This window comes from Sebastes fasciatus, chromosome 7 (genome assembly GCF_043250625.1).
Source record: "Sebastes fasciatus isolate fSebFas1 chromosome 7, fSebFas1.pri, whole genome shotgun sequence".
Classification (NCBI taxonomy): Eukaryota; Metazoa; Chordata; class Actinopteri; order Perciformes; family Sebastidae; genus Sebastes; species Sebastes fasciatus.
In genome coordinates this window covers 18,752,260-18,767,017 of record NC_133801.1, presented here as the reverse complement: position 1 = coordinate 18,767,017, position 14,758 = coordinate 18,752,260, and the positions used below count along the sequence as shown (strand labels likewise).

Here is a 14,758-nt window from a genome sequence, read left to right as displayed (position 1 = left end):
ACGAGCACAGATGAGCAAGCACGCAGACGTGCATAATCACTTGCGTGAGTGGAAAATGAAATGTCCTCAGATAATGAAATGATGAATTTTTATTGAGCTTGGAAATTGCTTTTAATCTATTTTGATTTTGTCACGTTTTTTTTAGTCATACAGTCTATCCCATCGTGTTCCGCCTCTCCTCCATGCAGCGTGGCAGAGGAGCTTGGAAGAACCAGGCAGTAATTAGACTCTAGGGAGCAGGATCACATCTGTGTGCATGCAGTTTATGTGTATGTGTCTGTGTATCTGCAAGCGTGTGGGGAGTAGGTGTCCTATGAGTTGAATAGAGATGATGTATGATGCTCTCCATCTAATTAATTACCTCCTCCTGCTGCCTGGTCCAGCCTTGTCACTATTGTCCTTGTTCACAACCTGTTGATGTGAAATTCCCAGTTCAGGAGGGTGACTTTATTGTTGGAAAGCCTTTTTTTAGTGTCTAGGTCAGGACCTGCAGTAGTCCACAATAGGTAGTCCCCTTGTACAGCACAGGCGTTGATCTTTATGTGGGTCAAAAGACAAAAGAAAGAGAGACCAGCATCTTCTCTGAACATATCACACCTATTGTCTGTCTAAGTACATTTACTGCAGTACTGTACGTAAATACAAGTTTGAGTTACTTTACTTGAGTATTTCCAAGTTAAACTTTGCTACAGTTCAGAGGCAAATATTGCACATTGTACTCCGCTGCACTTTTTCAGAGCTATAATTACATAATTTTCAGATTAAAACTTTTAAACATTAAAACATATGATAAGTATATAAAGTGCAATGTGTTGTTAAATATTAAACCAGTGGTTCTGAATCATTTTTGGCTTGTAACTCCTTACAAAAAGCCTTGTCACGTTTCAGATGTCTGTTTTAGGCCCGAAGCTGTCAAAGTGTCCAATATTTCACAACAAAAAAAGCAAAGATCACACATATCCACATAATTAATATAAACTTGTGTAGCTGGACTTGTTGTTTCTACGCCATTAATAGTCTCACAACCCCTTAGATTTATCTTGTGACTCTTGAGAACCACTGGATACCTGTCTAACTGTACATAACAAACTAGCTCCATCTCAACCAGCTTCTTACACACTGATGCATCGGCATTCATTTATTATTGTAATATATAATAATATAGCAGTTGCATGGGCCATTTTACTGCATAAAAAGTTTTAATACTTACATTTAGCTGATAATACTTCTGTTAAGTATTAATCAGAAGTATGTACTTCTGATTTTGAATGCAGGACTTTTACTTGTAATGGAGTATTTTAACATGAATGGACTAATACTTAATACTTCTTCCACAACTGCTGTTGAAGGATCCCTCCTCTGTTGCTCCCCCTGAGGTGATTTCCTTTTTTTGTCCTTAAAGAAGGTCTCCTTATCCAAATTGAGCGTGTAAAGATAGACAGTGTTTTATAGATTCTGAAGCCCCCCCCCCCCAAGAGGGATTATAAAAAATAAAATGACATGAAATGAAATGCATCAAGACAAGTTATTGTATCCTTGATCTTGATCAATTATATACCTTGTTGCTAAAAATAAAACGCACTTGGAAATCTTCTCAAGTGTTCTGCTGAACTTGTCTGACAAAACCATCTGCTAGACCTGTTTTCAACAACTGAGTGGATGAGTGGTCTGGGGAGGGTAACACACAAACACACACACACACACACATACATAGAAAATAAACACAAATACATATCAAACTAGAAGGGCACTCAGAGAGCGCAAACCCCCACCAGGACCGGTCTGCTCCAGAATGTAATGGGCTCTCTTCATGAAAATCAGGCCAGTAGTTTTTCCCTAATACTGATGACAAACAGACAAACAAACCAACCTCCTTGGCAATGGTAATGAACATAAAACACATTCACACATATTGTACATACAAATCAGCCCTTATGCATCGCAGTGGCTGACTGACAGAGCAAAGCCTCACTTGAAATCAGGGCCCCCTCTGTTAGAAGTAGAGTCCCCCCCCCCGTGATAAGATATAATTTTCCATGTATCGCTGAGTGCTCTAATCAGTGTTTTGTGTGTGTCTTTCAAGCCAGTGAAAACGTCTGTTTTCAACAGGCATAATGTGATTCTCCAGCCAGGTTTCAATCAGATAGATGTGTAGTAAACAGTTTATGTTCAGTATTTGATAAAGCCATAATGCTTGTATGTTTTTTCCCTGTGAGATACAGACTATATAGATAAGAAGTGTGTTTGTGTGACAAGTGCAGGTATAAGCCCTACACCACTTAAGACATTAGAGTTTTTTTTTTCCATAGTAACTGTCCCCTGGCAACCAGTTTGAGAGCCAGTAATATTCATAGTACTCCATACCCCTCTGGCTCTCCTCACACATACCCTTCCTCACCTTCCCCATCTCTCACATCCTCTCTCTCCTCCCTGTGCCTATGTGTGCGTTTGTGCGTCTGCATGTGAGTCAGCTGCATCCTCAGCACCTGGGACATTACCTCCGGTCTCCACAGGGGAAGCTGCGTCGCTGACACTGTGAGTGAGCTGTTGCTTTCCTCAATTCATTTGATATTTTAAAACTGTAGTATCTGTATAATTATTGCTTTTTGTTTTATTGAAAGAAAATGTTTTATTGTTTGATTGCATAGTGAAAACTGGCTGTGTATTATGGAAAATAATGCATGTTAATGGCCAGTTTATTTAGCATGTTTGATATATATTTGTATTTTGTATTTGTATTCCTCTGTATTTCTATTCTTTTTTTCTTTCTTGTAAACTTGGGATTTCAAATTTGTTGACAGAAAACTGAGCATGTTCACCTGTTGCTGATGTTTTCTTATCTTCTTGTGTCATTATGTATTGTTGTTATCAGGCGTCAGCTGTATCTGCATGAAGGAACTGAAAAGAAAATTGTATTCTCCACTTATTTGTTTCTCTCGTGGCTCGTCAGGTTTGTCGATCAGGGCTTTGAGCCAGAATATTTGCGGGTGTGTAAGAGAGGAGCGGGAGGTCAACATGGGCTCCAGCTCCTCCTCCTATGCCCCTAAAACCATTTACCTGGATGTGGACGGGAAAGTGCAAAAGGTGGGTCCACTTCCATTTGAAATGCTGTATTTCTGGGATCTTTCTTATTGTTTACATACCTGTTTATTATAAATATAATGTGACTTAACACATTTTGGAGAGGTATTTTCTGCTGTTTGAAATGGGCTGGTTTGACTATAAAGTTAAGCTTTGTTTTTCTTTACAGGATATAGCCTTTTTTCTTTTATTTATTTTTTTGCCAGCCATCAGTGACTGTATAGGATTGGGAATAAATGGAAAAACATATTTAATGTGACTTAAAAAATGTTAACTGTATACCGTGAAGGTTGTTGCAAAACTATATCTATGGTATGGTGGATTAGGTGTCTAACTGTAGTCAATTAAATCAATCAATTAAAGATACTGGAATTCATGTTGTATGGATTATTTGGCAATAAAATCCAAAATATTTTTAATTCATGCAGTTGGGACTCATCCACTAAATGTATTTACTTATTAATTTATTAATTCAATATTAAGACATTAAGAATGTAATAATGGGCTTAATTATAAAGCCAACCTCACAGTAAACAACTTTAATTATGGCAATTCAATATTTCCTTTTTTATTTTGCCTTCATGACCCACATAGCAGGTATTCCCAGCGGACTAACATCACCTGAGGAGGAGATTAGATGGTGATGCAGTTAGCCTTACAGGTGTTACTGGCAGAAGCAAACACCTGTTGCTAGTAGCGCACACACACACACCAGCATTCGTTTCAGCTCTGTTGTATATGAGTGAAAATATGGATTTAGATCTATTTCAGTCCTTACGCTTTATTTTATAGAAGCAATAATTAAGCGAAGTGGTGACATAAAAGAAAAAAATAAAGTGTAACACTGACTTATTTCATCTTTTTAGTCATAAAACCAGCGCAGCAACAGCTTGGTGACCATTTCAGCTTGGTGAACAGCCGTGAGAAATGGTTTAAGGCTTGAGTTTCATGTTTCAGCGTTCCAAACATGCTGAGATACATGACATACACTTGCTGATCTGGTGATGTAGAGTGCTTCAAGTAGAGAGCTGGCGATGACACATGTCTGTTGAAGAGCCCCGAGCCCACGGCCTGAGACTGAATGTTTGTCTGCTACACCTGCTCCCTTCAAGATGTGAGATCACTGTTTTTGCACATTGTTAAACGCGCCCACTCTTTGATATCGACCCTCCATAGACAGATTTTGAAATCTACTGTACTACATCTTGTAAACTGGGCCGGTTGCATGACAGGCGTGGATAATGTTGCTGTCTTCAAGAGCTCCATGAACACTCGCACTCCAGCTGTCCTTTTCTTTCTCTCTCTCTGCTGACTTGACCTTGTTCAACCATAAAACAAGCTGACCCTTACTTTACCTTCCCATGTGATTCGGTTGTCTAAAAAACACAGGAAATTTGATATAACCTTCCCGCCCCCGTCAGAACACTGAGGCCTTATATGAAAACCACAGCAGCTGTTTGTGTGGAGGTGTGCCTCTGGATACACACAGATTGCACTGTGTTGGTTTTGTGGGCCATTTTGTGGCACATGTTTTCTCATAAACATATGACATGATGATAAATAATACCACTACTATGCTCAGCCAATGTAAAAAAGCCTTATGCCATCATTTCCATCATACGTGTATGGATTAATACAAAATGTGTTTAACTCACAGGTGGTGTTCAGTCGGCACTGCAGCCCATGTGACATCAAGGAGCTTCTGTGTTCCTCATCTAACATTCCCAGGTGTGTTGTTTTGTCTCCTCATTTATTCATTCACATGTAGATCTTGAAGATGGCCCTTAAAACCTGAGAACTATCACATGGAACTGCACAATAATATAATACAACACAGCAAGATTTCATGCAGTGAAGCAGCAAGTAACTATGAGTACTTGCATGTAATAGTCAGACATTAGCCATGAACACAAGCAGACAATAATACATTATAAAAGCAAGATCATCATTGCCTTTCGTTGTTTTTTGCTTTTATTGAAGAAAATTAACTTTTTACGCATCTTTTTTCCCTCTTTCTCTTTCATTTAGCCAGTCTTTACTGACTCTACTCTACTGACTACTACTCTGTAATATAGGAAATATTGCATTCTAGGCAATGCACAGACACAGCTGTGTTAGCTGCCGAAAAAAGAAAAAAAAAACATATTTCTTAATAACTTTCATAGCATGTAGATCACTACAGTTTAACTCTAATGTGATATTTAACGCTGTCTCACCATTGGTAAAGAAAGTTCAAAAGACTTAATTGTTTGAGAAATAGTGTGAAATATTAAGAGGAGTGAATGTTTATTTCTACTTTTCTCACTGACCTTCTAATCCTCTTTGTACAGGACGACTGCCATCATGATGATTGACCCAGAAGGAGCTTTGGTCTCCATAGACCCAACCATGCCCACCAACTCTCCAAAGTAACATACCAGCATTGTCACATTATATTTGTATAGAAATCACATATTTACCTTTCATTTATGTCATCTTTTTCTAAATCTCAACATCTTTTTTTTTTAACAAAAACTCTTTATATACTGAGATCGACATTTCATGGTTCACCTTGGTAACAGTAGCTGAGAAAACAATCTTACCATAAGGTTCATTTTGTAGCTGTTCCAGAGCTTTCAACCATATTTACACAACAGCTAACTAAATTAACCTTGTGGTGAGATTTCTCCAGAGGTGGGACCAAGTCATGGTTTAGCAAATCACAAGTAAGTCTCAAGTCTTTGCACTCAAATCCCGATTTGAGTTCCAAGTCCTAAACTTTGAGTTTTGAGTCATAAACAAGTCATAATGCGCTCTTCACCAAATGTAATGCCATTTGTGTCTCCGTCTGTAATTTTGGACCTGTGTCATTGTAATTGCTACTGTAATTAGTTTTTTGTTGACCACCGCATAGTCAATCATCTTTGGTACCAACTGTTGCTCAGTAACGTAACGTTAGTTCTTCATGGTCAAGTGGACCTGGAGAATTAAGTGTTGACTTGCTGGGAGTGAATATGAATAGGGTTAACGTTAGTTGATTGATGAAATAAAGGGAAATTAATTGATTTGTGACACTTTTTAAAGAACATACTTTTTAATCTTTGGGCTTGGGGGAAGGCATCAAGTATTTTCAATTCAAAAGGCTCAACTCACTTGGACAGTGAAGTCACAAGTCATTGGTGTTAAAGTCCATGTCGAGTCTAAAATCCTCAAATTTGTTCTTTCATGCGTCCACATCTCTCGATTGCTATGTCAACTGTAAATCTTTGGGGGGAAAAAGCAATATAAAGAAATTGTTCCTCTGATTTCCTCCCAGCTCTCTGTACAAAGTTGTCCCTCTGTCTACTGGTCAAATTGGAGGTAAGCTGTCGGCTATATTTTGCTGTCACTCTAACTAACACATACATTAATGCATCAACAACGCATCTACTGTGGAAGTAATAATGATCTTGAAAATACAAAATCTGAGAATATGGTTGCTTTCACGACGATTTATCTGGAGTGTATTTCTGTCTGCAGAGAAGGAGGACATGTTTCAGAATGTGTTGTCCCAGGTGGCTGATCAGTTCAGCAGGTAACGCCTCAGTTGTTTATGTTATGTTGTGGCCCTCACACATACCTCACACATACCTCACACACACATACCTGACACCAGGGACTATCAATGATAACAGCAGCTTCAACCCATAGAGACAATTGAAATCAGCTAAGTTCTTTCACGTGTCATTTATTTTGCAGGCCCCATTACGGTTTTATTTTGTCATTATGACCAGTGAACCTGTGAAACGTGCCAGTCTTCTATTCTTTCCACTCACAGAGCCTTTCGCATCAACGAGCTGAAGACTGAGGTCACCAACAGGCTAGCAATGCTGGAAAAGAGAGTGGAACGTAAGTGGTACATTTTATAGTAGATAGTTTAAATGAAAGGGTCCCCCAGAAAATCTCTTTCTAATGCAAAACCAAGATGGAAATAAAACATGAAATACAGCTAAACTGCAATGAAATTTCTTGTCTTGTTGTTTCAGTGGAGGGCTTGAAGGTGGTGGAGATTGAGAAGTGTAAAAATGATCTGAGGAAGCTACGAGATGAGATGACTTCAAGAGGTGGTGGCAGGTGAAATGAATAAGAATTTACTTACAGATGTCAACAGAAACACAGTCAGGTCAAATAAACTTGTTTGGATTTCTTTCCTTTTAAATTCAGAGTAAACTGTCCATGCAAATACAACTTTGACGATGGGAAGAAGGTCACTCCTAGACGAGATGTCCCCAATTACCCAAAGGTATGTCCACTATTACTTTAATTACTATTGGACAAAGCTAACTTCAACAGCAGCCTTTTCAGGTGTTCTGATTGTTTATTTGGCGTTTACAGTACACACTGTCTCAGGAGACTATTGAGGCGCTCAAGAAGCCAACATTTGACGTCTGGCACTGGGAACACAACGAGGTTTGTTGACGTTGCAGCTCCATAATTCAATCAGCCATTTCCATTCCATTATCCAAGTGACTGATTTATTTTTCTCTTCCTTTGCGGCTGCAGATGCTAAGTTGTTTGGAGTATATGTACCATGACTTGGGACTGGTGAAGGAATTCAACATGAACCCCATCACACTGAAACGCTGGCTGGTAAAGTTAGAGCAGTAAAGGACAGCTAAGCCCATGGATATGCTGCACACTGCGAAGCACATGGTGCAGATTTCATACAAGCTTTCACTAGAGGTGTTGCTAAGAGTATCAGTGTTCTGACACAGATAACAAAATAATTTTTAAATTGTACAAGGCTGGAAATACTTTTGACTTCAGATTCTGCAGTCGCTGAATGAATAATTCTCTTGTCTTCTAGTTGGGGATTCAGGAAAACTACCGTAACAACCCTTTCCACAACTTTCGCCACTGCTTCTGCGTTAGTCAGATGATGTATGGCATGATTCACCTCTGCAACCTGCAGGTACGGAGCATGTTTGTGTGTGTTCATCAAGTTCTGAACAATTAAACACCATTTTGTTACAAGCACCCGAATCGACTGATATCACGCCATTAAATAGCCGTTATCAGTTGCTATAAGCACCATAGATCTGGGTCATTAGGGGCCTACTACGCCTACTGCGTTGTAAAAGTGAAAGCGAAACTTAAAAGCAACACGTTCTAACATTGTAAAACTGAACAAATAACAAGGCATCTTTAGATTTAGGCAACAAAAACACTTTTTTTTAGATAGGTCAGTTAGGTTTAGGGGAAATCATTGTGTTTTGGCTTAAAATAACTCAAATTTATTTTGTGAACTCAAAGACAACTACACGTTGTTGGATGCAAATACTACAGTGCCTTATGCTTCTGCTCCTGTCATGATTACTATGGTCGCTAGAGGCCACCGTTGTGTGCTTTTATACTTTCTTTATGTGATCAACCATGTGAATAGATGATAAAACCTACTATTGGGTGTAGTAGGCCCCTATTGATCCACATCTATGGTGCGTTTAGCGACTAATAATGCCTATGTAATAGCCTGACAACAGTCTAATTGGTTTGAAATACCAACTAATGAATTTCCAGACAGGACATTTTGCCATTTTTTGGACAATTTGTAACAACACCTTTCATTCCCACTGTTGTCCAGGAGAAGCTGACTCTCACAGACATGGGCATCCTAATGACAGCTGCAGTGTGTCATGACCTGGACCACCCCGGCTACAACAACACGTAAGACTCACTATTCTGTCTGTAGGTGTGTTGACAGATGTAGCACTGCAGACGCCCATTGACCCCAGTATGTTTTGACATCCTCTGCACAACACTGCTGTCAATGAACTGTGAAACTAGTTCAGCATGAAGAGAGTTCAGGTATGAAAACACGCTGATTAAGATTATCATGTTGTTTTTGGTCTGAGGCGAGGACCTCTCTTATCAGGCAAGCTTCATGGGAATATACCATCAATCCATCCATTCACCCATGTCTCCCATCCACCAGGTACCAAATCAACGCCCGCACAGAGCTGGCGGTGCGCTACAATGACATATCTCCGCTGGAGAACCATCACTGTGCTGTGGCCTTCCAGATCCTGTCTCTTCCTGAGTGCAATATTTTTGCAAATGTGGATCCTGAGGCATTCAAACAGATCCGACAGGTGAGATGTAAAACTCCCACTCGTTTATTCATGACAAGCATGCCGACTTTTACCTTAATCCATTCTTGTGACATATTAAAGGGGCTCTATAATCAGAAATTGCTTAACAGTGACAACTGTTAAGTCAACGTCAGTCAGCGTCCTGTTGCTCACGCTTGTGCTCACACTACATAGACGCGAGCGAGCATCGGTCAAAACAGTGAGGCGACACACACAAGACTGAACGGGATTGAGAGCTAAAACCACAATATCACTATATATTTCACATGCTTGGCAGTAATGTTAGCTTACCTGTCCAATCGGAATGTTAATAGCTCGGGGTCCGTTTTGACGCCCAAAACCAAACGAAGGTCACTCCATGAATCGAAGGCCCGGCCGATGTTGATCCTAGTTTTTCCCTGACGCCGATTACATTCCTGTTTTGCAAGACGGGCTTTACTAGATATAACTTTGTTTTTGTTGTGCTTCCGTGAAGTTTGTGTTGGAGTCTGAGTTGTGGTGGGAGCTGGTCCTTTGTTGGCGTTATCGGACTGCATTTCTAACCGAACGTTAGCTATTGTTAGAACTGTAGCGGAGCTGAAGAGAGTAAAAGCACTCGAGACGTCAAATCCGTTGGATTTTCACAGAAAAAACTTTGCGCTTTCTTCACATTAGTCCACACATCAGTCTACAGGCTGATAGAGAAAACCCAGAAAATCGCGGAAAGTCTGATTTTCTAGGTTAGGTTACAACTTATTTACACATTGGCAATAAAAAATAACGTTTATACATGTAAAAACTTACATACGGTCCCTTTAACATAGTAATCTGAACACTATTTTGATTTTAAATCTTAACAAATGTCATGTAAATAGACTTTGTTTTTTTATATTTCCAGGCAATTATCACCCTCATCCTGGCCACCGACATGGCCAGACACGGGGAGATACTAGACTCCTTCAAGCAAAAAATGGACACCTTTGACTACGCCAATGAAGAGCATGTGACATGTGTATGTATACGAGATCACGTTGCATCTCCACCTGACATCAGCTGTTTACTGTGAATTCAACACACGCGGTCCTTTATCTGTTGAGTGTGCTGTGATCAGCAGAGGCCGAATGGATTCTATTAGAGTAACTGGGAAGGTATTCAGACATACAGTAGATGCTGTATGTGCTTTGATGATGAATAGGCTCCTGTGTTTTGTGTTGTATGTATGTACACGTGTGTGTGTATGCAGCTGAAGATGGTTCTGATCAAGTGCTGTGACATTTCCAACGAAGTGAGGCCAACTGAGGTCGCTGAGCCATGGGTGGACTGCCTATTGGAGGAGTACTTCATGCAGGTGACCTCAACCAATGCATTCACATAACTCAGAAATCCATTATCTAAATCCGTCATCAACTCAAGAGGAAGGAAAAGGTACACTGTGAGCAATAGCTAAAAGACAACATTTCCACTTGTGTGCTTCCCAGAGTGACAGGGAGAAGTCCGAGGGTCTCCCTGTGGCTCCCTTCATGGACAGAGATAAAGTCACCAAACCCACCGCTCAGATTGGATTCATCAAGTTTGTCCTCATCCCAATGTTTGAGACTGTCATGAAGGTAGGACAGTGTGTGTTTACACATGTGTTCCTTTACAACACACACTGATCAACAATGAATGCTCTCACTGTGTCGTCCAACAGCTTTTCCCTCAGATTGAGGAGATCATGGTTCAACCTTTGAGAGACTCTCGGGACCACTATGAGGAGCTGAAACAGATTGATGATGCCATGACAGAGGTATAACCATATCTATTCTACTCTATTCTATCGACCTATCGGGCTATCTATCGGCACAATCAAGCTTTGTTCAAACTCACACATCTTTATGTTGTACTATGTTAAACTATTTTTAAAAAAACAGACACGTCAAACTACATCACCTGTTGCTATAGTCACGAGTAAGTTGTAGGGGGAGTTGAGATATCCGTGTTTCAGTTAGTAAGAGATATTTCACAATATGAAAACTTTGAGAGAAAACATTATAATTTAAAGGAATAGTTCAATATTTTAAGAAATATTTGCTTTCTTGCTGAGAGTTAGATGAGAAGATTGACTCCACTCTGACAGCTTTTGTTAGATGTAAATGGTAACAAAATCCGCCCACCACTTCCTCTATAGCTCACCAATTAACACCTTATGTCTCTTTTTTTTCCGGCCGAACATAAACCAATGTTTAAAAAAGACAATCCGCCGCTTTATGGTGGGCTATGTGCCGAACTATTTCTTGGCTCTGACAAGTTGCCCAAAATTACAGACGCTTTGTAATCTGTGTAGCATACGACAAGCTCTATCCCTAGGCAACCAGCAGAGTTACTGGTCCCAGCCAAGAAATAAACGGTGAATTGCACCGCCAAACACCGGTTCTAGAAAGAGCCTTTCATATTTTTCCGTTACCTGAAGGCCACCGTAGTTCTCCAACACGCTTGTGAAACAGCGATAACGTGAGTCGCAGAGTGCAAAACCGTGGTACCGCCAGCCGCCATCTGACTTCCGTTGCTCCTAAAGTAGAGTTATTATGGTAAGAATGGCCTCTGAAATGTTTGCTCCATAAGCACCATAAACAATGTAAGGAATAATTCTTTGAACAAAATGCATCATTTTTGGTTCTAGCAAAATTATAACATCAGAATATTATTGTTCTTCAGCAATCATACAGTGAAAATGTCATATTGTGAACTCAGGGGATGCGGTGAACAAGGATGGGAATAGGGCTGGTTTGAGATGCAGTGATGGTCTCAAACATGTCTATAGCCTTGAAGGTACTTAAAATAATCAGAGTGTAAGGGGTTAAAACAATAGCAATAATACCTGTTTCCTGTTGTGAGAAGAAGGGACGTAGAGAACAAATCCAAATCAATCTACACAGTGTCATTTAAGCTTTTCACACCCACCCATCAAACCGGTTGCTAACATAAAGGTGTGTCTTTTGTTCAATGAGGCCCAGAAGAAAAAAGCTGAAAATATGTCATTAGGCGGGAAGAAGAAGTAAGCTCAGCAGTGAGTGAGTGAGGTGGTATATCTGTGTAAGTAAAAGCAAATGACTCCTTGGTTGTGCTTTAGTGTTTAGTGTCATGAGTGCGCTCTGTCTCTGCCTCTCTCTGGCCTCAGCAACTCTCCTCTATATAGTACTCAACTCTATCTACAAAAGCCACACCTTTAGGAATGTGCAGCACTTTCATCACTTTGGATTCGCCTTTTAAGTTTAGCACCAAGGAGTTCATATCAATTTACTCACAAAAAAGGAAAACCGAGGGGGTAATCCCGTTTAGTCGGCTCAAGCGAAATTGGTTCGGCTTGAGAAATTCTTGGCAAGTGCTGTAGAAGTTAAACAGCCTACAAATAAAATGAAAGAAAGAGAAGTCCACCAGCTTACAAGAAAGAAAGATAAGCATCTTTTTGATTCTCTTTGCGATGAAAACAAAGTGGTGAAATTGTCGCTCATTTGTTTTCCCCTTAAACACCTTTTTTAAAATGAAAAAACATTTTCTGCTCATGAATTGAAACTACAACCCTCTTTTCCATCAATTTACATTGAATTTTTCCAATAGAACGAAGTTGCCACTAGAGTAAGTTTTGACTTTCCAGGGAGGTCAATTCTCACTCACAGCTATAAGGAAAGTACAGTCCAGTAGCCTCAATATGTGGTGGACGATAACCACCCTAACTTTTGGTGGTCAGGCATGGTTTGTGCTGATCTAGGCACAGCTCTCTCAATGAATCAATGAGTTTTAGTTTTAGTTTCATCTTTCTTCCTCAACATCCTGCTGTTTTTCTGCACCTAATCCAACCTCTTATTTTATTGCAGGGGTCTTCTTTTGTGATCAAACTCAAGGAAAGACTTTAAAACAAGTGACTGAGGCCTCGGTGAAGTGAAGACATCCTCTGCTGTGTTGTGAAGATGATGACAGGTGGATCAAGAACAGAAGGGAGAGAAAAGAGAGAGACTGCTTGGCTACATACTGAACTAAACTTAGGCGTCATGGTGACATATCTTGAACTTTGACTTAGACTTTTGCACTGGATGTAACGGAGAGGGACCTGCTGACCTCTCTGTATATGTATGGTGTTTACTGTATGTTCTTCTCTCTATTCTTATTTTATTTCATAGTGTCTCAAGAGTTTGAAGGACCAGTTTCTCCAAAAATAAACCCTATTTTAAGATTGAATACCATGCATTTTAAAAGCACACAACAGCTGCAGCATAGTGGGATGTTTTCACCTCACTGTGGCAACACATTTTTGATTGATATGAGTGTTTCCAAAGAATAATGCAGCTTCACTTCTTTTTGTTCACACATAATGTGCAGTTCACCGTCACCAGTCTACGTGTATTCTTTTACCTTCGACACTTTTCCAGAAAATAAAGCCACTTAGGGGCATGTATTGTCCAATGTGTCCTGTAAAAAAGGTTTTAATATCTCGCAATAGATGTAAAACTGTGTTCTGTATGTCTGTTTATCTGTCACACACTCTGAGTCTTTATATATAAAAGTTAGACAACACACATGTCAGTGTCTTCAGAATGTTTTCATAGTAAGTTCTGTACTGGGACAGATTTTAAAACAACACATGTTGACCAGGGAAAAGTAAAAAAATACACTTAAACACTTACACTTATATAATACACTAATTTAAATAAGCCTGATATGAACCTTACAATGATCCCATAAAGTGAAGCGAGTTCTCTTTGGAGTTGGTGCATTGGTAAAGTGAAAACTGACCTGCTGACTTAAAAAAGTGAAAATATCTGTTAAAGTATAGTAATTATAATACAATTAATGGACACAAATTAACCCCTCATTTGTGCTTTGCATACCTCCACATGACTTGGTACATATTACTGTAGATGAACATGAAAGTTCCTTCCTGACCTTGGATATACTGTAGTAGTTTGACAAAACAATCTCAACTAACTATCCCTGGAGTTTTCAGCTTTCATTACACAATTGTATTCAGGGTCGGCTCTAGCCCTTTTGGTGCCCTGGGCGAAATTCGGATTTGGCCCAGCAGATGAAAAAGTGAGAAAGAGAGTTACAGAGGTGAAACGTGTATTTCTTTCTTTCTTTATTTGTTACCTCAATGCAGAAAATGAGGAAGGGCGCCCACCTGCATTTTGTTATTTTGAGGGTGACCAGTACGCCCCAGATGTTGGCGCCCTAGGCAACCGCCTATATGGCCTATGCCTTAAGCCGGCCCTGATCCTCGTCAGTTTGCTCATTTGTCATGGGGATGTATCTGTTGCCATGCAAGCTCAGCAGCTGTAATGATATCATCTATTACACTTTCCATCTATTTTGAAATGCTTGCTTGTCAACAGATCCATCGCCATTAGTCACTGATGAAGACCATGTGATACACAGATCCAGAAAAAGCTAGTTAATAAATCTGGAGTTGGGATTGTTTTGTCATATGTTGATACTATTACTACTATAATCAACCATACTGTTGATTACTGACACGTGCTGTTAATGCAAAGCGGCCTTAACACTCAGCAAGTGCCTATTTAGATTACTGCGGTAACAACGATTATTGAATTCAGTTA

At 39.7% G+C, this 14,758-nt stretch overlaps 1 protein-coding gene across 2 annotated transcripts; it reads left to right on the top strand.

Annotated features, from left to right (window-relative positions):
• Positions 1–2,368: 2,368 nt before the first annotated feature.
• Positions 2,369–14,488, top strand: pde9ac (phosphodiesterase 9ac). Of its 2 annotated transcripts, XM_074642017.1 has the most exons (20): positions 2,369–2,535; positions 2,951–3,084; positions 4,739–4,809; positions 5,412–5,489; positions 6,377–6,420; positions 6,580–6,634; positions 6,878–6,948; positions 7,086–7,173; positions 7,264–7,342; positions 7,435–7,509; positions 7,603–7,689; positions 7,907–8,011; positions 8,681–8,763; positions 9,032–9,188; positions 10,066–10,179; positions 10,411–10,515; positions 10,646–10,774; positions 10,858–10,953; positions 12,155–12,239; positions 13,022–14,488. In XM_074642017.1, exons 2-19 carry the CDS (start codon positions 3,016–3,018, stop codon positions 12,203–12,205), a joined length of 1,557 nt encoding a protein of 518 aa, XP_074498118.1. In that variant the 5' UTR covers positions 2,369–2,535; positions 2,951–3,015; the 3' UTR covers positions 12,206–12,239; positions 13,022–14,488. The 2 variants fall into 2 exon arrangements, with proteins under 2 accessions (XP_074498118.1, XP_074498119.1); XM_074642018.1 differs by lacking the exon at positions 12,155–12,239.
• Positions 14,489–14,758: the final 270 nt, after the last annotated feature.

Coding starts and splice junctions, on each gene's coding strand:
- pde9ac (XM_074642017.1), top strand. CDS start 3,016: ATGGGCTCCAGCTCCTCCTCCTATGCCCCTAAAACCATTTACCTGGAT. Junction 4,810..5,411: donor TCCTCATCTAACATTCCCAG/GTGTGTTGTTTT, acceptor CTCTTTGTACAG/GACGACTGCCATCATGATGA. Junction 6,949..7,085: donor GCTGGAAAAGAGAGTGGAAC/GTAAGTGGTACA, acceptor TTGTTGTTTCAG/TGGAGGGCTTGAAGGTGGTG.